The sequence below is a fragment of the Trichosurus vulpecula genome, chromosome 8 (genome assembly GCF_011100635.1).
Source record: "Trichosurus vulpecula isolate mTriVul1 chromosome 8, mTriVul1.pri, whole genome shotgun sequence".
NCBI lineage: Eukaryota > Metazoa > Chordata > Mammalia > Diprotodontia > Phalangeridae > Trichosurus > Trichosurus vulpecula.
The window spans coordinates 257,419,489-257,447,211 of record NC_050580.1 but is presented as its reverse complement, the minus strand read 5'-3'; the positions used below and the strand labels follow the sequence as shown (position 1 = coordinate 257,447,211).

At 36.4% G+C, this 27,723-nt stretch overlaps 1 protein-coding gene across 1 annotated transcript in view; it reads right to left on the bottom strand.

The window, feature by feature from the left end:
* CATSPERB (cation channel sperm associated auxiliary subunit beta) overlaps window positions 1–27,723 on the bottom strand; it is a 137,041-nt gene that overhangs the window by 49,611 nt on the left and 59,707 nt on the right. Inside the window, exons 16-18 of the mRNA XM_036736737.1 lie at window positions 27,052–27,196; window positions 16,907–17,061; window positions 14,929–15,086 (exon numbers count right to left, since the gene is read on the bottom strand). Coding sequence (XP_036592632.1) covers window positions 14,929–15,086; window positions 16,907–17,061; window positions 27,052–27,196 — 458 coding nt within the window. The remainder of the gene's footprint in view (window positions 1–14,928; window positions 15,087–16,906; window positions 17,062–27,051; window positions 27,197–27,723) is intronic.

Genomic DNA, 27,723 nt, shown 5'->3' with positions numbered 1-27,723 from the left:
AAGGAATGCTCAAAATCAATCAATAAATAAACATTAAGTGCCTCCCATGTGCCAAACATTGTGTAAAGCTCTGGGGATACAAAGAGACATAAAAAGACAGTCCCTGGCCTCAGAAAGCTTACGATCTAAGAGGAGAGCACATGCAAACACATATAAACAAAGGAAGCTATATACAGGATAAATTGGAGATGATTGACAGAGGGAAGCCACTGGAATTAATAAGAGTTGGAGGTTTCCTGCAGAAGGTAGGATATGAATTGGTGTTTAAAGGAAGCCAAGGAGGTCAATAGTCAGAGTGGTAGAGAGGGAGCATTCCAGGTATGGGGTACCACCAGAGACATTTCTTCCAGAATTTTGTAGAGCCCAGCTCTGATGCAAAGTTGCTGTTTTGAAAATAAGGCTTGAAGAATGAGTTAAACAAATCAACACCCTCTCATCCCACTCTCCCCATCCTCACACATACTTCATGATAAAGAGCTATGGTACCAAGGACATCCAAGACACAAACTCAGAAGAGAATAATATTACAAAATATAGAAGTAAAGCCTTAAAGAATAACAAAATTTGGACCCAAGGTCAAACAGAATTCCTGGAAGAAATAAAATGATAGCTTTTTTTTTCATTTTCTCTTTAAATTTCTTTTTTTTTTAGTTCACAACACTCAGTTTCACAAGTTTTTGAGTTCCAAATTTTCTCTCCCTCTCTTCTTCCCTCACCCCCAAGGTGGCATGTAGTCTGATGTAGGTTCTACATAAACCTTTGCATTAAACTTATTTACATAATAGTCAAGTTGTAAAGAAGAATTATAACTAATGGAGTGAATCATGAGAAAGAAGAAACAAAACCAAAAAAGAAGGAAAAAAAGAGACCAAATAGTTTGCCTCAATCTGCATTCAGACTTCATAGTTCTTTCTCTGGATGTGCATAGCGTTTTCCATCATGAGTCTTTTGGAGCTGTCTTTGAACCATAGATTGACGAGAAGAGCCAACTCTATCAAAGTTACTCCTTACAGATAGCGTGTGCCTTAATTGTGTATCATGATCTCTTGGTTCTGCTCCCCTCACTCAGCAATAGTTCACATAAGTGTTTCCAGGTTATAATGAAGTCTGTCTGTTCCTCATTTCTTACTGCACATTCCATTACATTCATACATCATAATTTGTTTAGCCATTCTCCAACTGATGGGCATCCCTTTGATTTCCAATTCTCAGCTACCACAAAAAGTGCTGCTGTAAATATTTTTGTACGTATGGGTCCCTTTCCCACTTGTGTGATTTCTTTGGGATACAGCCCTAGAAGTGGTATTGCTGGGCCAAAGGGTATGCACATCTTTATAGCCCTTTGGGCATAGTTCCAAATTGCTCTCCAAAATGGCTGGATCAGTTCACAACTCCACCAGCAATGTAACAATTTTCTAATTTTCCCACATCCTCTCCAGCATTTATTATTTTCCTGTTTTGTCATTTTAGCCAATACAACAGGAGAGATGTGGTACCTAAGAGTTGTTTTGATTTGCATTTCTCTAATCAATAGTGATTTAGAGGATTTTTTCATATCACTATAGATATCTTTAATTTCTTCTTCTGCAAACTGCCTGTTCATATCCTTTGACCATTTCTCAATTGGGGAATGGCTTGCATTTTCATATGACTATAGATATCTTTAATTTTTCATATGACTATAGATATCTTTAATTTCTTCCTCTGAAAACTGTTTGTTCATGTCCTTTGACCATTTCTCAATTGGGGAATAACTTCTATTCCTATAAATTTGACTCAGTTCCCTGTATGTTTTAGATATAAGGCTTTTATCAGAGACACTGATTGTAAAGATTCTTTCCCAATTTTCTGCTTTCCTCCTAATTTTTGTTGCATTGGCTTTGTACAAAACCTTTTCAATTTAACATAATCAAAACTACCCATTTTGCATTTTGTAATGCTCTCTATCTCTTGTTTGGTAATGAATTCTTCCCTTCTCCATGTATCTGACAGGTAAACTATTCTTTCCTCTCCCAAACTGCTTATACTATCAGCCTTTATTCCTAAATCATGAACCCATTTTGACTTTATTTTGGTATGTGGTGTAACATGTTGGCCTATGCGCAGTTTCTGCCATACTATTTTCCAGTTTTTCCCAGCAATTTTTGTGAAATAGTGAATCCTTTTTTAAAAATTTAAAAAAAAATTATTTTATTTTAAATTATTATTTATTTATTTAATATTTTTAGCATTCAGCATTGATTTCCACAAGAGTTTGAATTACAATTTTTCTCCCCATTTCTACCCTCCCCCCCATTCCAAGATGGCATATATTCTGGTTGCCCCATTCCCCAGTCAGTGCTCCCTTCTGTGACCCCACCCCCCCCATCCCCTTTTCACTTACTTCATTGTAGGGCAAGACAGATTTCTATGCCCCATTGCCTGTATAGCTTAATACCTAGTTGCACCTAAAAACTTTTTTTTTCTCAACATCTGCTATTGAAACTTTGAGTTCCAAATTCTCTCCCCTCTTCCCTCCCCACCCACACTCCCTAAGAAGCCAAGCAATTCAACATAGGCCACATGTGTATCATTATGCAAAACCATTCCACATTATTCATATTGTAAAAGACTAACTATATTTTGCTCCCTCCTATCCAGTCCACTTTTATTCAACTTTTTCCCTTGACCCTGTCCCTTTTCAAAACTGTTTGCTTTTTCTTACCTCCTCCCCCTATCTGCCCTCTCTTCTATTGTCCCCCATTTTTATCTCCTTCCTCCTTATTTCCTGTGAGGTAAGATACCCAATTGAGTGTGTATGGTATTCCCTCCTCAGGTCAAATCCGATGAGAGCAAGATTCACTCATTCCCCCTCACCTGCCCCCCTTCCCTTCCAATGAGCGGCTTTTTCTTGCCTCTTTTATATGAGATAATTTACCCCATTCTATCTCTCCCTTTCTCCCTCTCTCAATATATTCCTCTCTCATCCCTTAATTTAATTTTATTTTTTTTAGATATCATCCCTGAATATTCAACTCACCCTGTGCCCCCCCCCCTCTCTCTCTCTCTCTCTCTCTCTCTCTCTTTCTCTCTCTCTCCCTCTCCCTCTCTCTCTATGTGTATATATATTCCCTTCCTCTACCTTAATACTGAGGTCTCATGAATTATACACATCATCCTTCCATGTAGGAATGTAAACAAAACAGTTCAACTTTAGTAAGTCTCTTATGGTTTCTCTATCTTGTTTACCTTTTCATGCTTCTCTTGATTCCTGTGTTTGATAGTCAAATTTTATTTTCAGCTCTGGTCTTTTCATTGAGAAAGCTTGAAAGTCCTCTATTTTATTCAAAATCCATATTTTGCCTTGGAGCATTATACTCAGTTTTGTTGGGCAGGTGATTCTTGGTTTTAATCCTGGCTCCATTGACCTGCAGAATACCCTATTCCAAGCCCTTCAATCCCTTAATCTAGAAGCTGCTAGATCTTGTGTTATCCTGATTGTGTAGCCATAATACTAAAATTGTTTCTTTCTGGCTGCTTGCATAATTTTCTCCTTGATCTGGGAGCTCTGAAATTTGGTGACAATATTCCTAGGAGTTTTCTTTTTGGGATCATTTTCAGGAGGCGATTGGTGGATTCTTTCAATTTCTATTTTACCCTCTGGCTCTAGAATATGAGGGCAGTTCTCCTTGATAATTTCTTGAAAGATGATATCTAGGCTCTTTTTTTAATCATGGCTTTCAGGTAGTCCAATAATTTTTAAATTATGTCTCCCGGATCTATTCTCCAGGTCAGTGGTTTTTCCAATGAGATATTTCACATTGTCTTCCACACCTGGGAGCTCTAGATATTCAGTGAAACATAGGACTACCAGGCATTCCTGATGAAAAGACCAGAGCTGAATAGAAAATTTGACATTCAGGTACAGACTCAAGAGAGGCATAAAAATGTAAACATGATTGAGAAATTATGAGGAACTTAATGTTACACTGTTTACATTTCCAAAGAGGAAGGTGAGACATGTAGCTCTCAAGAGCTTTTATGCCATTAGGTCAATTAGAAAGATTCTACATAGGCAGAGTATGAATCAATTATATTGGAATGATTTCAATATAAAAATGGAAGCCTGGAAAAAAAGGGATGTATTGGGAGAAGTGGTAGGGAAAAGAAGAATAGGAAAAAAAAATCTCACATAAAAGAAAGAGCCTAGACGTCATCTTTCAAGAAATTATCAAGGAAAACTGCCCTGATATTCTAGAACCAGAGGGTAAAATAGAAATTGAAAGAATTCAACGAATGCCTCTTGAAAAAGATCCCAAGAGACTTCCAGGGGCGGAGCCAAGATGGCAGCTGAAAAGCAGGGACTTGCATGAGCTTCCTTCCAGGTCCCTCCAAAAAACTAAAAAAAATGACTCTGAAAAAATTCTAGAACTGTAGAACCCACAAAATAGCAGAGGGAAGCAGGGATCTAGCCCAGGACAGCCTGGATGGTTGCTGGATGAGGTCTATTGGGAATGGAGCAGAGGGGAGTGGAGCTCAGCATGGGCGGTAGCAGGACCAACTAGCCAATGAGGAGAAGAATGCCTTGAAAGGCAGAATTAGCCAAATGGAAAAGGAGATCCAAAAGACCACTGAAGAAAATACCACCTTAAAAGTGAGATTGGAACAAGTGGAAGCTAGTGACTTTATGAGAAATCAAGATATTATAAAACAGAACCAAAGGAATGAAAAAGTGGAAGACAATGTCAAATATCTCATTGGAAAAACCACTGACTTAGAAAATAGATCCAGGAGAGATAATTTAAAAATTATTGGACTACCTGAAAGCCATGATCAAAAAAAGAGCCTAGATATCATCTTTCAAGAAATTATCAAGGAGAATTGCCCTGATATTCTAGAGCCAGAGTGTAAAATAGAAATTGAAAGAATCCACTGATTGCCTCCTCAAATAGATCCCCAAAGGAAAACTGCTAGGAACATTGTGGCCAAATTCCGGAGTCCCCAGGTCAAGGAGGAAATACTGCAAGCAGCCAGAAAGAAACAGTTTGAGTATTGTGGAAAAATAATCAGGATAACACAGGATCTGGCAGCTTCCACATTAAGGGACCAAAGGGCTTGGAATACAATATTCCAGAGGTCAATGGAGCTAGGATTAAAACCAAGAATCACCTACCCAGCAAAACTGAGTATCGTGCTCCAAGGCAAAATATGGATTTTCAACAAAATAGAGGACTTTCAAGCTTTCTCAGTGAAAAGACCAGAGCTGAATAGAAAATTTGACTTTCAAACACAAGAATCAAGAGAAGCATGAAAAGGTAAACAAGCAAGAGAAATCATAACACTTTTGAAAAGGGACAGGGTCAAGGGAGAAATTTCAACAAAGGGGGATAGGTTAGGAAGGAGCAAAACATAGTTAATCTTTCACAACATGAGTATTGTGGAAGGGTTTTACATAATGATATGCATGTGGCCTATGTTGAATTGCTTGCCTTCTTAGGGAGGGTGGGCAGGGAGGGAAGAGGAGAGAGAATTTGGAACTCAAGGTTTTAAAAACAGACATTCAAAAACAACAACAAAGAAAAAATTTTTGCATGCAACTAGGAAATAAGATACACAGGAAATGGGGCATAGAAATTTATCTTGCCCTACAAGAGAAGAAGGGAAAGGGGGATGGGAGGGGAGTGGGGTGACAGATGGGAGGGCTGACTGGGGAATGGTGCAACCAGAATATACTCCATCTTGGAGTGGGCAGGAGGGTAGAAATGGGGAGAAAATTTGTAATTCAAACTCTTGTGAAAATCAATGCTGAAAACTAAATATATTTTTAAAAATTAAATAAAAAAAGAAAACAAACAAAAAAAAAGAAAAAGATCCCAAAAAGAAAAGTCCTAGGAATATTGTGGCCAAAGTCCAGATTTCCCAGGTCAAGGAGAAAATATTGCAAGCAACCAGGAAAAAAAAAACATTTTGAGTATTGTGGAAACACAATCAGGATTCTGCAGGTCAAAGGAGCTAGGATTAAAACCAAGAATTACCTACTCAGCAAAACTGAGTATAATACTCCAGGGCAAGATATGGCTTTTCAATAAAATAGAGGACTTTCAAGCTTTCTTGATGAAAAGACCAGAACTGAATACAAAATTTGACTTTCAAGTACAAGCATCAGGAGAAGCATGAAAAGGTAAATAGGAAAGAGAAACTATAAGAGACTTACTAAAGTTGAACTGTTTTGTTTACATTCGTACATGGAAAGAAGATCTGTGTAACTCATGAAACCTTTCTCAGTACTAGAATAATTGAGGAGAATATAACTATATATAGACAAAGGGCACACGATAAGTTGAATATGAAGGGATGATATCTAAAAATGTATAAATAAACACAATTAAGGGGTGAGAGAAGAATATTCTGGGAGAAGGAGAAAGGGAGAGATAGAATGGGGTAAATTATCACACATAAAAGTGGCAAAAAAATCAGTTCTCTTGGAAGGGAAGAAGGGGCAGGTAAAAGGGAATGAGTGTATCTTGCTCTCACTGGTTTTCACTTAAGGAGGGAATAACATGCACACTCAATTGGATATCTTACCCTACAAGAAAGTAGCAGGGAAGGGAATAAAAAAAGGGGGGATGATATAAGGGAGGGCAGATCAGGGGAGGAGGTAATCAAAAGCAAACACTTTTGAAAAGGTACAGGATCAAGGGAGAAAACTGAATAAAGGGGGACAGTATAGGTTGGAGGGAAATACAGTTAGTCTTTTACAGCATGACTGCTATGGAAGTATTTTGCATAATGATACATGTGTAGCCTATGTTAAGGAGGGTGGGTGGGGAGGGAAGAAGGGAGAAAATTTGGAACTCAAATTTCTAAAATCAAATGCTCAAAAAAAAGTTATTTTTGCATGCAACTGGGAAATAAGATATACAAGCAATGGGGTATAGAAATCTATCTTGCCCTACAAGAAAGTAAGGTAAAGGGCATGGAGGGGGAGTGGGGTGACAGAAGGGAAGGAAGACTAGAGAAAGGGGCAATCAGAATACATGCCATCTGGGGGTGAGGGGAGGGTAGAAATAGGGAGAAAATTTGGAACTCAAAATCTTGTAGAAATCAATGTTGAAAACTAAAAAATATCAAATAATAAAGAATGGCTATGTGTAAAAAAATTAAAAAAATTAAAAATTAAAAAAATTAAAAATTAAAAAAACAACAACCTGAGTTTTCATTTAATCCTCAGGCAATTGACAAACATGGAAAAAAAGAGGAATAGTTGATTGTGGAGAGATTGTAGGAAGACAGGAATGACAAAATATTTATCGTGGTTCTGTGACTTGGTATACTCACTTCAGAAATTAATTTGGAATTATACAAATACAGTCATAGATATAACCCTATCTCTTTAACTAGGAATTCCACTGCTACATATAAATGGCAAAGAAGTCTTGATGAAAAAAGTCCCAAAGTATCCCCATATATTTATAGCAGCACTTTTGTGTTAGTAAATAACTAGAAACAAAATACACATTCATCAGTTGGGGAACGGATAAATAATTTTGGTATATGAATGGAATTGAATATTACTGTGTTATAGGAAATGACAAATGTGATGAATATACAAAACATGGATGAATAGAAGGTTTTTTAAAAGTACTTCATTTTGAAAGAAAATATACAATGTCTATAGTAATATGAATAGGGAAAATAGCAACCACGATATAAAAAAAAATGAATGTTGCAAAATTCCCAACAAGCCTGACCACAACGGGTCAAAAATACCTTTCTCCCACTTGTTTATAGAGGAAAGATTGACCAATAAGTTTGGAACATTGTATGCATGTTCAAATATTGAGGTCGTATCAATTTTACTCAATCAACCAATCAATAACCATTTATTCAATGACCACTATGTGCCAGGTACCATACTTATTTTTAAAATTTATTTATCTATTTTTAGTTTTCAACATTCACTTTTATAAGATTTTGAGTTCTAAATTTTCCTCCTACCTCCATTCCCTCTTCCCCAAGACAGCATGCAATCCGATATAGGCTATACACATATGATCATATTAAGCATATTTCTTCATTAGTCTTGTTGTAAGAGAAGAATCAGAACAAATAGGGAAAATCATGAGAAAGAAATAAACAAAAAAAGAGAAAATAGTATGCTTTGATATGTATTTAGACTCTATAGTTCTTTCTCTGGAAGTAGATAGCATTTTCCATCATGAGTCCTTTGGAATTGTCTCGGATCATTGCATTGCTCAGAAGAGCTATGTCTAACAAAGTCAGTCATCGTAAAATATGGCTGTTACTGTGTACAATGCTCTTCTGATTCTGCTCCCCTCACTCAGCATCAGTTCATGCAAATCTTTCCAGGTTTTCCTGAAGACTGCCTGCTCATCATTTCTTATGGAACAATAGTATTCCGTTACATTCACATACCACAACTCTTTCAGCCATTCCCTAATGGATGGGCATCCATTCAATTTCCAGTTCTTGGCCACCACAAAAAGAGCTACTATAAATATTTTTGTACATGCAGGTTCTTTTCCCTTTGTCATGATCTCTTTGGAATACAGACTCAGTAGTGCTATTGCTGTATCAAGGGCATGCACAGTTTTATAGTCCTTTGTGTATAGTTCCAAATTGTTCTCCAGAATGGCTGGATCAGTTCACAACTCCACCACAGCTCCACACATTAGTGTTCTGATTTTTCCAGATCTTCTGCAAAATTTATCATTTTTCTGTTTTGTCATGTTAGCCAATCTGATAGGTGTGATGTGGTATCTCAGAGTTGTTTTAATTTGCATTTCTGCAACCAATAGTGATTTAGAGCATTTTTTCATATGACTATAGACAGCTATAATTTATTCACCTGAAAACTGCCTGTTTATATCCTTTGACGTTTATCAATTGGAGGAATGACTTGTATTCTTATAGATTTGATTCAGTTCTCTATATGTTTTAGAAACAAGGCCTTTATCAGAGACATTGGCTGTAAAAACTATTTCCCAGCTTTCTGCTTCCCTTGTAATCTTGGTTGTATTAGCTTTGTGCAAAACCTTTTTAATGTAATGTAATCAAAATTATCCATTTTACATTTCATAATGTTCTCCATCTCTTGTTTGGTCATAAATTCTTTCCTTTTCCATAGATCTGACAAGTAAACTAGTCCTTGCTCTCTTAATTTACTTATAGTTTCACCCTTTGTGTCTAAATCGTACCCATTTTCACCTTATCTTGGAATATGGTATAAGATGTTGTTCTATGCCTAGTGCTATTTTCCAGCTTTCCCAGCAGTTTTTGTCACATAGTGATGTGTGAGGTAAAGAAAATGTGAAGACTTCATAGGGAAGATATGTACAAATATATGTCTATATCTATACTAAGAAACGTTTAAAAATCAAGAAATAGGGAAATGCGGAAGTGGAAAAATTCTGAGGCTGTGAGAGTCTGATGGCTCAGCCTCTGGGAAAGTTTACCCTGAAACTTTTTGTTCTTTCTTCTGGTTCTAGTTTAAAGATTTGCTCAGTAAGAATGGGGTCACTGTGACCTGCTTTCCTTTACTGTAAAAGTACTGTAGAAGAATGGATAGGGGTCTCCTTCTCATCTTATCCTATTCTCCTTCTTCAGATTTATAGATGTCACTTCAGTTGTAATCATTAACTAAGGGAATGGGAATTGGAGTTTCTGTGCCTCAATTTCCCAGTTCTTTGTATAGTTTTTGTGCTCAGATTGTAAGCCTGCCTCTCAGCCAGTGTTGAGAAGGGTCAGAGGTGGGCAGGAATTCTCTTGTGTTAGGTATAATTATTGGTGCTTTGCGCCTTGTACTTGGCTTCCTTTGCTGGTTCAGTTCTGTGCTGGTAGAGGATGCCCTATTCTCGTGAGAATTGAATAAAATTCAATTTCTGTTCCCACCATGAGATGGCTCCTTATTAGTATTATTATTATTTGGTGATGGTCAAATACCCCACACAGTGAGTTCTTATCTGCAGTAGTAATCAGGGCAGGGCTTTTTGCTGTTCTTCTCTTAAGTGTCTTTAATGATTCTGGCCTTTGTTTGAATGGGGCTGGTAAAGTAGGATCTTGTCCTGAAATGTTTCTCAGCACTAAGACAATTGGGAGTCATTCATTGGAAACCCTGTTTATGGTGGTACTAGGGATTAACTAACTTTTCCACACCCTAAATGGGACTTTTCACTGTTCTTTGAGTGCTTCTCAGCACTGAGTTAATCAAGTACCCCAGGGCCCTGAGACCCAGACATAAGATCTGAGGTTGGTGTTTGACTTTTGGGGCTCACTCATGGAAAGAGTGTTGAGACTCTGGGCAAGCCATTGTAACTGCCCCCTGGCTTTGCTAACCCAGACCCACTGGTTCTTCTTTGGTAACTAGGTATTATGATTTGATCAGACAAGGTCTGTCTGTTGATGTTTGTAATTTCTGTTTGTATTTGCTCTGAAGTTCAAGGGGGCTGATCTTTCCCCCCTGAACTAAGTGAATGATACATGCGTGTTTAATTAAACTTAGACTGTTAACCCCTTACCAAGTTGCTTTCCTTAGAAAAACAGATCAAAAGAACCTGTGTTAGCAGCCCTTCCATTTGCTGGTTGTTCCTGGTCTTACACAGCCACAGTAGCTGCTAGCAGATTGGTGCTACATTATCCCAACAGCTAGAGACTTTGGGTTTATCAAACAATAGATTACTATAGTTATTTACTACTGTCTTGTGTACCTAGCCTATTCTGCTGATCTGCCATTTTATTTCTTAGCCAGTACCAAGTAGTTTTGATGATCATTGCTTTATACTGCAGTTTGAGATCTGGTATGGCTAGAGCACTTTCCCTTGCATTTCTTTTTATTAACTCCCTTGATATTCTGGAATAGGTACCATATTTAGATAGATAGATTTAGATTGATACATAAAAAGATAAAATAAGTTGTATGTATAGGATAAACAGATAAACAGGAAAGAATTAAAAGAGGGAAGGAATCAGCATTAAGAAGGTTGTAGAAGGTGGAATTTTCAGTTTGGATTTAAAGGAAGCCAGGAAGGTCAATATTCAGAGAAGAAGAGGGAGAAAGTTAGAGGCATAGGGGATAGCCACAAAACACTGGAACTTAGAGATGGAATATCTTATTTCTGAAAAACCAGGAGGACCCAGGGTCACTGGATCAAAGCATATGTGACAGGCAGTAAGATGCAAGCAAATGGTAAAGTAGGAAGAGAATTGTTTATGAAGGGCTTTGAATGGCAAAAAAAGAATATGTATTTTGTATTTGTTCCTGGAAGCATGGGAAGCCACTGGATTTTTTTGAGTGTGGGAGGTGGGGTTTGTGACATAATCAGACCTGCATTTTAGGGAAATCATTTTAATGGCTGAATGGAGAATGGATTGGAGTGGGAAGAGATTTGAGAAAGGCAGACCCACAGCAGGCTATTCAAATAATCTAGGCATGAGGTGATAAAGTTTTAGTGGTATCAGAGGATAGAAGGAGGTACATTCAAGAGATGTTGCAAAGGTAAAATTTGAAGGCCCTGGCAATAGCTTGGATATGGGAGGGTGAGAAATAGTGAGAAATCCAGGATGACTCTTAGTTTATGAGCCTGAGGGACTGGGAAGATGTTGTTGCCCTGTACAGTAATAGGGAAGGTAGGCAAGGCAGACAGTTTAGCAGGGAAAGATAATGAGCTCTGTTTTGGACATATTGAATTTAAGATGTCTACAGGACATCCAGTTCAAGATGTCTGAAATGAAGTTAGAGATGCAAGATTGGAAGTCAGGAGAGAGCCTGTGGCAGGAAAGGTAGATTTGAGAGTCATCAGCATAGAGATGGTAAATAAATCCATGGGTGCTGATGAGATCACCAAGTGAAGTAGTATATAGAGAGAAAAGGGCCCAGGACAGAACCCTGAGGAAGGGACACCTAAGGTTTGAGGGCATGATCTAGAGGAGGATCCAGCAAAAGAGACAGAGGAGTGGTCAGATAGGTAGGAAGAAAACCAAGAGAGAGGAGGGTCCCAAAAAAACTAGAGAAAAGAAAATATCAGGTTGGAGCCACAGAGCAGCCAGGGAAAATGAGGATTTAGTTTTTTCTCTTCCTCTTCTTCTTTAAAAAAATGTCTTTATCATATATGGGATGGCTCTTTGGTGGGAAGGGGTGGAGGTAAAAAAATTAGGTGATAGAAAAATAAAAGATTAATTAAAATATATTTTAAAAACAGAGTCCCCTTGAAATAATGAAATGTAAACACAAGAGTCAGGAGAAACATAAACCACTAAATATGTGAGCAAACAGAAGGGAAAATTCAAGGGTGAGGTAGTTACATTGGAATAGTGAGAGTTGATGCAAGTGTCCTGAGCCCTAATGTAATCGAGGATCAGAGAAGGAGCTAAATAAACAGGAAATAGTTTTACACTTGAACAGAAAGCAATACAGTGAAGGAAGAAATGGTGAAGGGAGCAGGGATCACTTGGATCTCACTTTCATATGAACCAATCAAAGGGGGGTAGAATAGAGACAGACAGACAGACAGACAGAGACAGAGAGACACAGACAGAGTTTTGCATAGAATTATATTTAACTCATCAAAAAAATAGAAGGAAAAGGAGAGGAGAGTGTTGATTGAAAAGGGGAGTGAATTCAAGGAGGAATTAATAACAAACAAAGCACATTTAACTTCAGAAGCATGATTCTGCAGAAAGGTGTAAAAGAAAAGAAAATAAGGATAAGAACCTGTGATTGGGGTCTGAGTGAGTATAAGAGTAAAGGATCAGGGCTGCAGGAGAGGATTGTATCAAGCATAGAGCATTAATGCTGACTATACTTTTCTTTCACCATCCTGTCACTTGTAAAGATGGGAGATGGAGAAGAGAGAATAAGACAATAAGATGGAGAGAAAAGACAATTATCATAAGAATGAATGCAAATGTGATGAATTCACCCATAAAATGGAAGAGCATAGCAGATTGGAATATAAAACAGAATCCAACAATATGGTGTTTACAAGATACCATTTGAACCATAAATATTCATACAAGTTAAAATTAGGGACTATAAAGCAAGAATTGCAAGAGGTAAGGCAACAGCAGAATTAGACTCGATTAAAAGAGATAAACATGATAAAGGCATGAGGCTGAAAGGTCCTATAAATAATTAACTAATTTCAATGATTAATACATGTACTGAGAAGTGGAGTAACGATGGCAGAATAGAGGCAGGACTCCAGCTACACTTTTCCAGTATTTCCCTTCAAACAACTTTAAAATGATACATCAAACCAAATACATTTTGGAGCAGCATAGACAAATAGAGTTTGAAGTAAGACATTTTTTGAGTCCAAGACAACTTGGGAGGTTGATAGGAGAGAACTGAGTCAAATTTATAAGAACACAATTCATTCCCCAAATGAGAAATGGTCAAAGGATTTGAGCAGGCAGTTTTCAGATGAAAAAATCAAAGCTATACATAATCATACAAAAAATGCTCTCAATTACTATTTATTATTAATTAGAGAAATGCAAATTAAAATAATTTTTTATTATTTATTATTTTATTTTTTGAGGTACCACCTCAAACTTACCAAATTGGCTAATATGACAAAAAAGGAAAATTATATACGTTCGAAGGGATGTAGTTAAATTGGGACAATAATGCATTGTTGACATAATTGTGTACTGATCCAACTATTCTGGAGAGCAATTTGGAACTATACCCAAAGGGCTATAAATTTGTGCATACTCAGCAATATCACCACTACAGCTATATCCTAAAGAGATCCCCTAAAAAGGAAAAGGGGTCCATTTGTACAAAATATTTGTAGCAACTTTTTGTGGTGGCAAAAAAATTAGGAATTGAGGGGATGCTCATCAATTGGGGAATAAACTGAACAAGTTGTGGTGTATGAATGTAATGGAATACTATTGTGCTATAAGAAATGATGAGAAACATGCTTTCAGAAAATCCTGGAAAGACTTACATTAACTGATGTGAAGTGAAGTGAGCAGAACCAGGTGAACATTGTGCACAGTAACAGCAATATTATACAATGATGAATTGTAAATGACTTAGCTATTCTCAGCAATACAATGATCCAAGACAATTTCTAAGGACTCATGAAAAATGCTTTCCATCTCCAAAGAACTGATGGAGTCTGAATGCAGATGGAAGCATACTATTTTTCACTACATATTTTTTTCATGGAGTTTTTTGGGGGAAGGGTCTGTGTTTTCTTTCATACGACCAATATGGAAATATTCTTTGCATTATTGCATGTATGTACCCTATATAAAACTGCTTGTCATCTGAAGAAGAAAGGAGGGGAGGGAAGGAGGAAGAGACAGAATTTGGAACTCAAAATTTTTTTAAAAGAATGTTAAAAATTGTTTTTACATGTAATTTGAAAGAAAATATTTTTTAAAAAGAGAAATAGTTGGAGTTTTCAATTAACTAAAACCAGAAGAATTCCCAAAAAAAAATTTGTCTAGTTCCATCTCTCCAGTTTATACCTGTCAAGTTGATTTTGGGGGGCCATGTATAATACATTCATCCTCATTTCTTCCAGCATCCTAGCTTGTAAAGATATCTATATATCTATATATACACATATATTTTTACATTTTGCTTTTATCATCAACTATGTTAGAATTGCCACCTGGTTTTCTGTCAGTTTACCTCTCAGATCCTGAAGCTTATGGTCTCATTTATTCTACCGAATTTAGTTTATGTTGTTGCTTATTTTCATTTAAACACATCTCTTCACTAGCTTCTTGACCACATAGCTATGGCCACTTATGAGCCAAGATTGAGATGGATTCTGTTACCTTCTATAAATCATATTCATCACACAGATCTCAAGGGCCTTAATTTAACCCACAGTGGTCTAACATTCAGCTTCAGAACACAAAGGAAAACTCATGGTCAAATTAAATAATCTGGGCCAAATCATAACATACCTTGATCTTAATTCTTTTCCAGCATGAATATGGCTAAATCTTAGCCGCATATTATGATGGCGACTTTTATTCAGGGGTGCATAAGCAAAGAAGATGACGTCAGTTGGAGTGAGATACTGTAGAGCTAGTGAAGTATTAAATGCCACATTTTCATCAGTCTGGAATGGGAATAAGAAAATGTCATACTTAAATACTTTTGGTTTGGGTTTGAATAATTTAATGCACAAATACAGAATATTATTTAATATATAAAATATTAACAGTTCTAATTATATACCAATTCAGAAAAATATTTGTTTTTGTTTCTTTTCTCTCTAATATGTTTTATCAATGTATATACTTACATACCTTTATGTATGTATGGTTTTCATGATTCCTCCCATGTACTGTGATTAACTGAGGAAAAAAGAAAATATTCCATTCTCCTTCCCCCCAAACCTCTAGGTTTTTAATATAGACTTGTCAAAAAGGAGACTTGTTCAGCCCTTCCTGATGCCTTTGTTTTTCTGAAACAATTGGGTGAATATGGCAAAAAATGCATACAAATTTCATAAAATCAACTTATGAAAGCAACTTTAATGTCTAAAGGATCTTTGAGACTACACTTAGTCCCTAAACTATCTTACTCTGTCTGTAAGAGGTTTGGAGGAAAGAAGTCATTGAGTCCTTCTACTACTTTAAGAGGAGAGACAAATTATGTTCTTCCATGCCTGATAAATCTATAGAGAATTTTTCTCTTTGTTATCTGTAGAACTTATTTTCCAACCTACAGTCTACATTGTTTTGTTTGGTGATCTAACTTGAACATAACAATCACCTTAGGTATAACAGAAGAGAGGGCTCAGAGCACATATACTAGCTTAAAAGTCCAAAATGAAATTCATTATTTTCCCCACTAAATTGTGGCCCTCCTCCTCATCTTCTCCATAGATGATACCACCATCCTCCCAGTTTGTCAGGCTTGCAACCTACAATTTATTCTTGACTTCTAACTGTCTCTCACCCACCAAACACAAGATGTTCCCAAGGCCTTTTAATTTTACCTCTACATCTTTCAAATATACCTCTTTTGACAATGCTACCACTCTGGCATAGGGCTTCATCACCTCATGACCAGACTATTGCAACGGTTCTCTGGTGGGTCTGCTTGCTTCCAGTCTCTTCTCACTCAATCCAGTTCTAGTCAATCCTCCATTCAATTCATTCTCATTCAGCCACTAAAGTGATTTGTCTAAAATGTAAGTCCAACCATGTCACTCCCATGGCCCACTCAATACATTCCAATGGCTCCCTATTACAACCGTGATCAAATACATAATTCTCTAGCATTTGAAGTCCTTTATAACCTCCTTTTCCAGTCTTCTTACATCTTACTCCCCATCATGTGCTCTTTGATCCTGTGACACTGAACTCCTGACTATTCCACAAACAAGTCACTCCATCTCTATTTAGTCTCTGGGCATTTTCTTTGGTTGTCCCCCAGGTCTTGAATGCCCTTCTTCCTCAACTCTGCCTATTGACTTCCCTTGCTTTTTTATACATACATATATATGGACACACATATGTGTATACACACATGCACACATATATACGGGGAGAATAAGAGACAGACAGAGAGATATATGGAGAGAAAGTCAACATGTTCCACCACTCACCTACCATGTCAGCAAGTTAAATTGAGTTTGATTTATTTTATTAGGTTCATCTTTCCCCCATTTTCTTGAAGGCTCAAGGATATTTTTTAATCTCAAACAAGAAATCATTTGCTTTTTGACTGAAATGCAAGTACTAACTTTGTCACTGATATGCTAGACCATCATTCCATGCTATTCCTCATTGGGCATACTAGGTTAAAATTAGTGCTTCTGAAAATAGCATATCAATATAGCTACAAAGCGACTGCTAATCCTATGCTACCGAAAGCTATTTTAACCATTGTTTTCAAAGAATGAGCAGTTTCAACATATATATCACTGACCGAAGTGAGTACTGATGTAGACAACAGAGGATGTTTCTTTACACCATTATATGTATGTTCATCCAGAGTAACTACAATTCCAATGCCTACATGGTCATAGTATATTTCATAAGTTGGTGCTTTGACTTTTCCATATCTGGTGTAAGTTCTTAATCCTAATAGAAGCAAAAGAGAGAAATATTTTTAAAAAGAAGTCTTGCTCCTTTAAAAAAATCAAAACTGAATACAATGACAAATTCATCTAGAGGTTAGTAGAAATAGAAGTGTTTTTTTTTTCACCAACAAAGTGCATAGACTCACTGAAATCTCTCCATTGACACTTCGGTTAGGCATGGACTTCAGGTTAAGAGTTCTTGATATGTAGCATGCACTGTCTGTGCACAAAACATCTGTGGATATTTAAACAGGGCCTAGCTGGTACAGTTAATTACAGGTTTGGTGCAAGGCACATGCAGACCCCTAATACCACTTAAGAGAATTTAAAGCCCCAAGTCATAACTCATGTATAACTCAATGCATGGATCCCTCATGATGCATTAGGACACATAAAAGAAAACTTTATGTATCAGAATATAAATCCTATGCAATACATGACAGTGCATATGGTATTTATATATAATAACTAAATACATAAGTCACATGCCAAAACATCTTCATCATAATAGGTACCATTTATATAGTGTTTTAAGTTTTGCAAATTGTTTTACTTTTATTATTTAATCTCCACAAGAAATAAGGAAACTGAGTCTAAGAAAGGCTGAGTAACTTGCTCAGGGTCATAATCTAGTAATGTTTTGGAGGCAATATTTGAACTTAAGTCTTCCTGACTCCACGTCCAGCATTAAAATGGCTATGTCAACATTAAATGGAAAAGTAGAGCCAAGATGGTGGAATAGAAGCACTCAGCTGAGCTCACCCAACATTCCCTGCCAAAAAACTTTAAAATAATGCCTCAAATTTCATTCTGAAGCAAAAGGTCAGAGAGAGACATTTTTCCATCCCAAGAAAGTTAGGAGGTTGAAAGGAGAGATCCACAACACAGGAGTGGAGGTTGGTCAGAAGCCAATGTTCATATGATACCAGTGGTAGGACTTGGTATTGACAACAGAAGTAGTAGCACCTTTAGGAGCTTTCAAGTCAGAGAAGGTAAAGGGACCTAGCAACTAGTCCAAAAGAGATTATAGGTATTCTCTCTGGTAGCACAGAGTGCAGGACTATTTCATAACTCCACTGCCTATACCCACTTCTAGGTTCATGGGCAAATAAGCAAAGGAGCACTTTGGGTAATGACAGAGCAGGAGCTCTGAGGGGCACTATTGCTATAGGTTAAAGGGTTCAGGGACCCTGAAGAATTGGTCGTTGTCCTTTCATTCTCAAAGAGGCCCAAAATGACACCACTATGTTAGAGTCAAGTTACAGTGTGTCCAACTGTGGCTGATCAAAAGGTTCAGGGACTCTGCAAAATAGAATGATCTATGGAGGAGGGGCCCTGAGTAGCATTATTATCTCCAGTCCCAATGAAGCAGGGGCCTTGAAGAGCAGTATCAATTGCAGTAACTAAGGATCAGGAGCCTTTCTGAGGTAAGAACCAGAACACAGACCAGGAGAACAGTGACCACACCTCTTCCCAGATTACACCACCTTGGATGCCCCAAAAACTTCTAAACCCCCAAAACTGGCTCTGAAAACAACAGTGTGAAAAAGGTTTAAGCTTAAGATGGTGCCCAATCCCCACCCCATCCCACCCCACTCCATGCCAGAAACAGAGCCTAAATTTAACACAAGTTCAAAGTCAAGAAACAGGCTGGATCAAAGAGCAAACTACTGAAAAAGAACCTGACCATAAAAATCTACTGTGGTAACAGAGAAGAGCAAGACATAAACTCAGAAAAAGACAATGATGACAAAATAGCTACAAGCAAAGCCTTAAAGAAAAATATGAATTGGAAACAAGTCCAATTTCTGGAAGAACTAAAAAATTATTTCCAAAATTAAATAAGGGTGGTAAAGGAAAAATCAGTAAAGAAATAAAAGCAAGGGAAGAAAGCTATGAAAAAACAATTAATACCATGGCAAAAGAGGCAAAAAAAATACTGAAGAAAATAACACCTTAAAAAACAGAATTGGCCAAATGGAAAAAGAGATACAAAATTTCACAAATGAAAATAACACCTTAAAAATCAGAATTGGCCAAATGGAAAAAGGGCACAAAAGCTCACTGAAGAAAACAATTACTTACAAATTAGAATTGGGCAAGTGAAAGCTAATGACTCCATGAGATATCAAGGACAATAAAACAAAGACAAAAGAATGAAAAAATAGGAGAAAATATGAAAAATATGAAATGCCTCATCAGAAAAAAACACAGAGCTTCAAAACAGACCGCGAAAAAAAAAATTGAGAATTATTGGATTGCCTGAAAGACATGATGAAAGAAAGAGCCTACACATCATATTTTAGAAATTACAGAGGCAAACTGTCCCCAAATAACCTAGCACAAGAAGGTAAAATAGAAATTTAAAGAATCCACCAATGATTTCCTGAAAGAGATCACAAAGTGAAAACTCCCACGAATATTGTAGCAAAATTGAAGAGCTCCCAAGTCAAAGAGAAAATACTTCAAGCAGACAGAAAGAAACCAAAGAGCTACAGTTGGGATTACACAAAATTTGGCACTTACCACATTAAATGATGAGAGGGCTTGGAATATGGTATTCCAGAAGGTAAAAGAGCTAGGTTTACAACCAAGAATAACATACCCAGAAAAACTAAGAATAATCCTTTCGGGGGGGGATGGGAATTTTATGAAATAGAGGACTTTCAAGAATATTTGATGAAAAGACCAGTCCTGAACAGAACATTTAACTTTGAAATGCAAGACTCAAGAGAAACATTAAAAAGTAAAACATGAAAAATTCATAAGGGACTCAGTAAGTTTACTGTTTACGTTCCTATATGGGAAGATAATACATGTAACTCCCAAGAACTTTATCATTATTAGGGCAATCACAAGGATTCTACACAGACAAAGTGTGTGAGAATGAGTCAATTATGTTGGGATGATGTAAAAAAATTCGATAGGTGAGAAAGAGGGATGCCCTGGGAAAAAGGGAAAGGGAAAAAAAGAGTGGGGGAAATAATCTCACATAAAAGAGGCACACTAGGAATTTTTATAGTGGAGGAGGAAATGTAGGGGAGGGGGTGGTGTTGGAGACAACACTCAAACCTCACTCTCATCTAAATTGGTTCCAAAAGTGTGGAAATACAGGCAGAGAGACTGAATTGGGTATATAGAAATATATCTTACCTTACAGGGAAGATGGAGTGGAAGAAGATAAGAGAAAGGAGATGGTGATAAAAGGGAAGGCAGAAAAAGGAAGGCTATGATCAGGAGCAAAACAAAAGGGGTGGGGGAAGGATAAAAAGAGAGAAAGAAGGATAAACAGAAGAAAATAGAATGGAGGAAAATGTGCAATCAGTAATCATTACTATGAATATGAATGACATGGACTCACTGATAAAGTTGAACTAGATAGCAGAATGGATTACAAAGGAGAATCCAATGATAGTTTGTTTACAAGAAACACACTCTAAGCAAAGGAGACAGGAGTTAAAATAAGTGACTGGAGCAGAATCTATTATGCTTCAGCTGAAAAAAAAGGCAAGAATAGAAACTATGATCTCAGAAAAAACAAAAGCAAAAACAGACTTAATCAAGAGATAAGCAGGGAAACTACATCTTGCTGAAAGTCATCTTCAATAATGAAGTAATATGAGTATTTAACCTGTATGTGACCAAATGTCATAGCATAGAAATTCTTAAAGGAAAAATTATAGGAGGAAATAGACAATAAAACTATACTAGTGGGAGACCTCAACTTTACCCTCTCAGAACTAGATGAATCTAACCACAAAAATAAATATGAAAAAAGCTAAGGAAAAGAATAGAATTGAAGAAAAGTTAGATATGATAAGCTTCTGGAGAAAATTGAATGGAAATAGAAAGAAGCATAACTTTTTCTTAGCTGTATACGGCACCTTCACAAAAATTAACCATGTATTAAGGTTTTGTTTTTTTTTTTGCAAGGGGGAAAGGAAGGGCAATTGGGGTTAAGTGACTTGCCCAAGGTCACACAGCTAGTAAGTGTGTCAAGTGTCTGAGGCCAGATTTGAACTCAGGTCCTCCTCCCTCCAGGGCCAGTGCTCTACTCATTGTGCCACCTAGCTGCCCCAATTAACCATATATTAAGGCATAAAAACATCACAACCAAATGCAGAAAAGTAGGCTTATTAAAGGCATCCTTTTCAGACCATATACAATAAAAATTACATTCAGTAAAGGGCTGTGGAAGCATAGATTAAAAATTCATTGGAAATGAAATTGTCTATTCCTAAAGGACTAAATAACAGAAACAACTAATAATTTCATTAATGAGAATTACAAAAATGGGGCCACATATCAAAATTAGGGGGATGCAGCTAAAGTTGTCCTTGAGGAAAATGTTATATATCTAAACTCATACAGCAATAAATGAGCAAAAGAGTAGATCAATGAATTGGGTATGCCACTAAAAAAGAAACTAGAAAAGAATGAATTGGAAATCTCCAATTAAACACCAAAATGGAAATCTTGAAAATCAAAGGAGAGATTAATAAAACTGAAAGTAAAAAACCACTAAACTAATAAACTAGGAGCTGGTTTTATGAGAGAAACAATAAAATAAATAAAACACTGGTTATTTTGCTTTAAAAAAAGAAAATTAAATTACCAGAATCAAAAATGAGAAGGGCAAATGTATCACCAATGAAGATGAAATTAAAGCAGTTATCAGGATATTTTTGTCCAATTAAATGCCAGTAAAACTGATAATCTAAGTGAAATAGATGAATATTTAAAAAGACCTAAATTGCCCAGATTAACAGAAGAGGAAATACTATACTTTGATAATCCTATCTTCAAAAAGGGAATTGAACAAACCATCAGTGAGCTCCATAAGAAAAAAATTCCCAGGACTATATAAACTTATAAATGAATTCTAGCAAACATTTAAGGAATAATTAATCCCAATACCATATTTGAAAAACTAGGTTAAAAAAAGGAGTCCTACCAAATTCTTTCTATGAAACACATATAATTTTGGTACCTAAACCAGGGAGAGGAAAAATATGGAAAAGTTAAATGGATAAGGATTCCTGACCAGGTGATCAAGAAGGTGCAAAATTAAACATTTTCTTCTATTTACAATGTCTCAAAAAAGAAATATTATATACCAAAAGTGGAATAATTTCATGTGAATTCCCCCCGAGAGAAAGGAAGAAAGAAAAAAAGGTAGGAAGGAAGGAAGGAAGGAAGGAAAGAAGGAAGGAAAGAAGGAGAAAAGGGAGGGAAGGAGGAAGGGAAAAAAGGAAAGAAATCAAACAAGGCCTCATAAATCACTAGAGAATGATAATCTATAATGTCTACTCTCAATACTCTTCCCCCATCATGCTTCATACTTGTTGCAGAATTATGTACACACTACTCCAGGCATTTGGGACTGTTCTTGGCCTGAAAGGTAATTAGGATCCAACTGAGGACATTCCCATTTCTCCAGAAACTAATTCTGCAATGTAGAAGAAAGTTGAGATACCCCTGTTGTCCAGTCCCAAGAGCAAATTCACTAACAAAGAGTAAAAAGTTAAAAAATGATCTATAAAGGGGAATATAAGATAAAAAGTGGAAAACATGAAAACTCTCTAGAAGAAGAAAATTCAGTTAAAAATACAGCACATAAGCTGATAAATCCACAGGGAAGATCTAAAGTTGGATCAGGGGGTGGGGTTGGGGGAGGGGGATTGGGATAAGCACAAAAATATACCAGACATTACAAAACACTCTAAATTAATATTTCAAGACAAAGGAAATTAAACCAAAACTTGATGAGACAAAGAATCCTGTGGATTTCCAGGAGATTATGGAATTGTAAAAGATGTTCCAGAATGATTCAAGTGGAAATAAAAATGAGAGAATAAGTTAAAAGAAAAGGAGTGGCAGAATGTATGGCCTGTGTATCAGAAATAAAGCAGAACATGGTAGTCTCTCCAAAGAAGTCAAGAGGGAAAAACAAAAGCAGGTTGAGAACATAAATATACTGAAATGAAGGACGAACGTAATAATGGCAAAGGAACACATTTGTCTTGAAGAAAAAGAGAAAACTTAAGGATAGGTCTCTCAGAAAAACATGACAAGTTGGGAAACCTGAAAACTATAAGGCAAGAAATAATACAAAAAGACTGCCCAGAACTTCTAAATATAGGGGAAATGGAAATACCAATCAAAAAAATCTGCAACTAGACTATAAGGAAAAAAGAAAAACTAAACAAACTACACTGTAAACTCTAACACATTCAAGAAACAAAAGGTAGCATTTAAGTGAATTAAAATTCACTTACAGTAATGGTATAATGCAGAAAATCCCAAGATCTCAGAAAATCTCACTTGACTCTGGTCCAGTTCTTTGAGTATCTAGGATATCTTTTACTCCTTGTGTCATTGTCATCATAGTTTTGGTGTTCTATCACATACAGGACCAATCATTTCCATCTCTATTAGTATTCCCCGGCAAATAATGTCTGCTGTACTCATTGTGAGCTAATGCTGCTACCAACTTAGCCCTTGTCAGGATATAGATCCATGAATCTGTCCATACACACAGTATTTGAATTTGTTAGTTATATCCCAATTCAAAGTCAAAATTTCTAACTGTAAATGGGATAATGAGGCTTGATGTCAATTAAATCTTCTACTGGCTATCTGCCCACAAGTAAAATATCCCTCACTTTTTTAAGATGCAAAAACTTTGATACAGTAGTTGGGAAGTCAAGTAGACAGTTCAATAGATCTACATTTTAAATCCTCGGTGTTACACTCTCAGACATCCTTGGTCTTGGGTTCCCAGAGGAGATACATATGGCTCACAAGGATCTGGGAACTCAGGACTAGTTATTTTGTGCTATCATTTGCACCAAATTTATGAATCAAATGAGTATATTTAACCAAATGTAGTGGAAGAGTATATAACTTTGACTGAGAAGAAAGGTAGAGCTGCCAAGGAACTGCAAGTGAAGACAGGAGACAAACACCAATATGACAGAATTGACTTGAGAAAGCTATCAAACATCTATGGAAAATATAATCAAACAACCTATGTAATATTCACACAATACAGGACTTGTCACCCAGAGGAAGCTATAAAAAAATTTCTTCCTAAAAAAGAGGAAGATGAATCATAGAGCATAATAGCATATCTCCAAAAAACACACAAGAAATGACTGAAACATGAAGATTTTTTAAAAACTAAGTTATTATTGATAGCACTTGCTTTTACATCACCAGAATTTCTCCTAGCTCCTATCTCCTCCCTGTCCCAGTGAGCTATACCATGAAACAAAGAATATTTTTAAAGAAAAAATAAAGAAAAAGAAATGAAGAGAGAAAAATCAGCCAAACCACTTAACACTCAAAAAGCATGAAAATATATGAAATGCTATACGCTCATATGCTTCCAACCTCTATAGAGTGAAGGAAGGTGTTTCCTTAGGTCTCTTCTTTAAGGTCATGCTTGTTCTTCGTAATTGTGAACCATTCATTTTCAATTCTTTTGTGGTTATTTTTCTTTCAATTGACAATGTAGTCATTGGGTATATTGTTTTCTTGAATCCCCTTACTTCACTTTATATCATTTAATGAAACTCTTTCCACACTTCTCTATATTCATGTTTGTCATTTTTCCAACACAGTAATAATCCCTTATATTCATATAGTATAATTTGTTCAGCTATTGGTACCTCAATGGGCATCTACTTTGTTTCCAATTCTTCAGTACCGCAAAACTGTTATAAATATTTTGCAGGATGTGAGCACTTCCTTCTTATCAGTACCTCATTGCAGGTTGCAAAAAAATTAGCACCTTGTCAGACAAGCCCTGATGGTCAGAAACTCACTATTTTTCATGGAGTGACAAATGACAAATCCTTAAATTACAAGAAAAAAGACCTCAAATATCTTTGACAATTCAATAAACTGTACTAGAACTTGAATATTATTACGGATAAAAATTCTGCCCACGATCAAGCAGACATACCTTACATCAAATAACATTTCTAATAGGTGTAGCCATACCAAATACTCATCTCCAAACTGATTTAAAACCTAGCAGAGGAAATTTCAGTCATGTTGGCACAGGATGAAGTACGTTTCATCCTTTTCTTCTTGTCTGCCACCGGAGTTATATATCAAGGGTTCTTTCAGTATGTGTACAGAATGCGAGCTAATATTCTAATACCTTATTCAACTACAAAGAGCAAGTATTTTAATCTAATTGTGAAATAGTTTAAAACAGTGAAAAAATAATAGATTAGTGACCTATCAAAGGATTGTTTCTCTCTGCACTTTATCCAAGAGACAAGAATGAAATAAATATAACACCACCAATATTTATATGGCACTTTCAGTCTTACAAAGCAAATAATCCAAGAGTAATCTGAAATCCGGTTACATTGAAAGTTACTATCTATTGATTGTCTCCCAAATCAAGTCACTTCCTTTTGTTGTTTTCATTATTTTTTCATTTGGGGAGCTAATGGACATTCACTAATGGTCTTTCAAGACTGACATCGTGGTCCTGTGCAGAAAAGAGGACACCTGGCTTGTTTTAAGACAGAACTGGGAGGTGGGGAGGGACATCCCTTTCAATAGTAGTCCCTATAAGTTTCCCATTCTTTGATAGGCTTTCCCTTGAGCTAGGTCCACTCTGACCACAGTACAAGCACAGGTGAGCGTGTCAGTAGTATTCTTCTCTGAGATTATTCCAAACATTTTTATTCCCACTTTGATCTGAAAATACTGAATGGAGATAGTAGGACAGAGAGTGTTTCAGAGTGTTAAACTATGGGATAGGGAAAAGGGGGGGACTAGAGGTTAAAGACTGAGCCAGTACAGGAAAGGTCATCAAGATCAACTGCCTCTCAAACCTCAAGATCCACAAATCCCAAGAACGGGTAGGCTACCAAGTAAATTGGATGCTATCAAGTTCGTATTGAACGATGTCAATAGAATCCACTACAGCGGTTTCCAGCTAGGATATTACTTATGAAGAGGCTTGAATTTTTAGTTACCTGGTCAAGAAATAGATCCAGGCACAATCTGAGCATGCAATTAATTCTGAGACAAGAAACTTCATAATGGTCCTGGGGCTCCATTGATTCTCTAGCTAGTCATTTACCACATGGGGCGAGGGGTGGAGGACTAAATCTTGAAAGGCCTTGTTCATGTTCTAAATCAATCACAGAACATGTGTTAAAAGAAACCTCAGAGAGGGTGTTGTCTAGTCCATATTGAAACAAGTCTGCTCTATCACATCTGGTATACCTGACAAATTGTAAAGACCTCTGTTAAAGGGGACCCCATTATTTCTCAAAGCAGCCAATTTTACTTTCAGAGAGTTGCAATTGCTTTGAAGATTATTCTTCAAATCAATCTAAATATATCTATCTATAACTTCCACCCAGTGCTCCTAGTTATGCCATATGGAGTCATGAAGAACACATCTAAGAACCTGACTAATTTAAGAACAAGTTTTCCACATGACATTTCTGCAAATAATCAAAAGCAGCTATCATGTTCTCCTTACATCTTCTTTCCCTCTAAGACAAACAACCTTAATTCCTTCATGATCTATGACATGATGTACAGTATTCTAATATCATGGTCACCTTCCCCAAATGTGCTACTATTTGTCAATGTCCTTACTAAAATGAGGCACACAAAATTGAACATTAGTCAACAACTGAATTCTAGTCCTCTTCAGATTGTTGAACTTACCTCAGTTTCACCTCTATGCTCTGATAAAATATCAGCAGAGAACACCAGTGGAGGACAATTACCATTAAGAACAATAAAAATTAAAAGCAGAACTTGAATTAGATATAGTACTGAACCTGAGGCCCATGTGAAAATAAAAGCACAGATAATTTGGCTATGAATAAAAATATTGAGGGAATACAATTATGATAGTAAGGTATGAGGATTTTAGGATCAAATCATTAACAGATAGATTATATAATTGACTTACAACATCTGCCCCAGCTGGATCTGAATTCCTTACCTGCCTTTGAAACATAAACTCTTGAAGACATAGAAAGAAAGACAATAGATGAACTATAGAAAGAATGGTAGGTGCGCTTGATGGGATCATGGGACATATAGCCTACCACCAGAAAACTGTTGCCTCCATCAGTTGAAAGCCACACCTAACAGAAAAGATAATAGCAAATAAACATTTTGTTTCATAATGTAAGGTATACCTCATTAGAAAGATGCTATACAATTCTATTCAACATCTATTATTCACCTACTGTGTGAAAGGTACTAAGAACACAAAGTAAAAAAAAATCAATGCCCTCCTTGGAGAAGTTTGCAACTTAGTAGCAGATAAAACAAGTACAAAAATAGCTAAATAAATAATATGAGGGGTGAGAAAATGCTAACAAATTGGAGACTCAAGAATGGCTTCATGGAAAAGTTGGCACTTGAGTTGGACCTGGATGAATAACAAAGGTTGTGAAATTAAGAGGCAATAAAAGAAGTTGTATCTTTATACTTTATAGACACACCCTTGCACTCTAATTCAGTTCAATTCAGCAAATGTTAAGATCCTGTGATTTCTTGTAGGGGGCTAGCAAAGGTCTCATTAAGCAGTCCATACATTCTACTGCGAGGATGCAGCATGTTCACAGGTAAAGGAAAATTTGAGAAGAGAGGAAAAGCACTAACATCT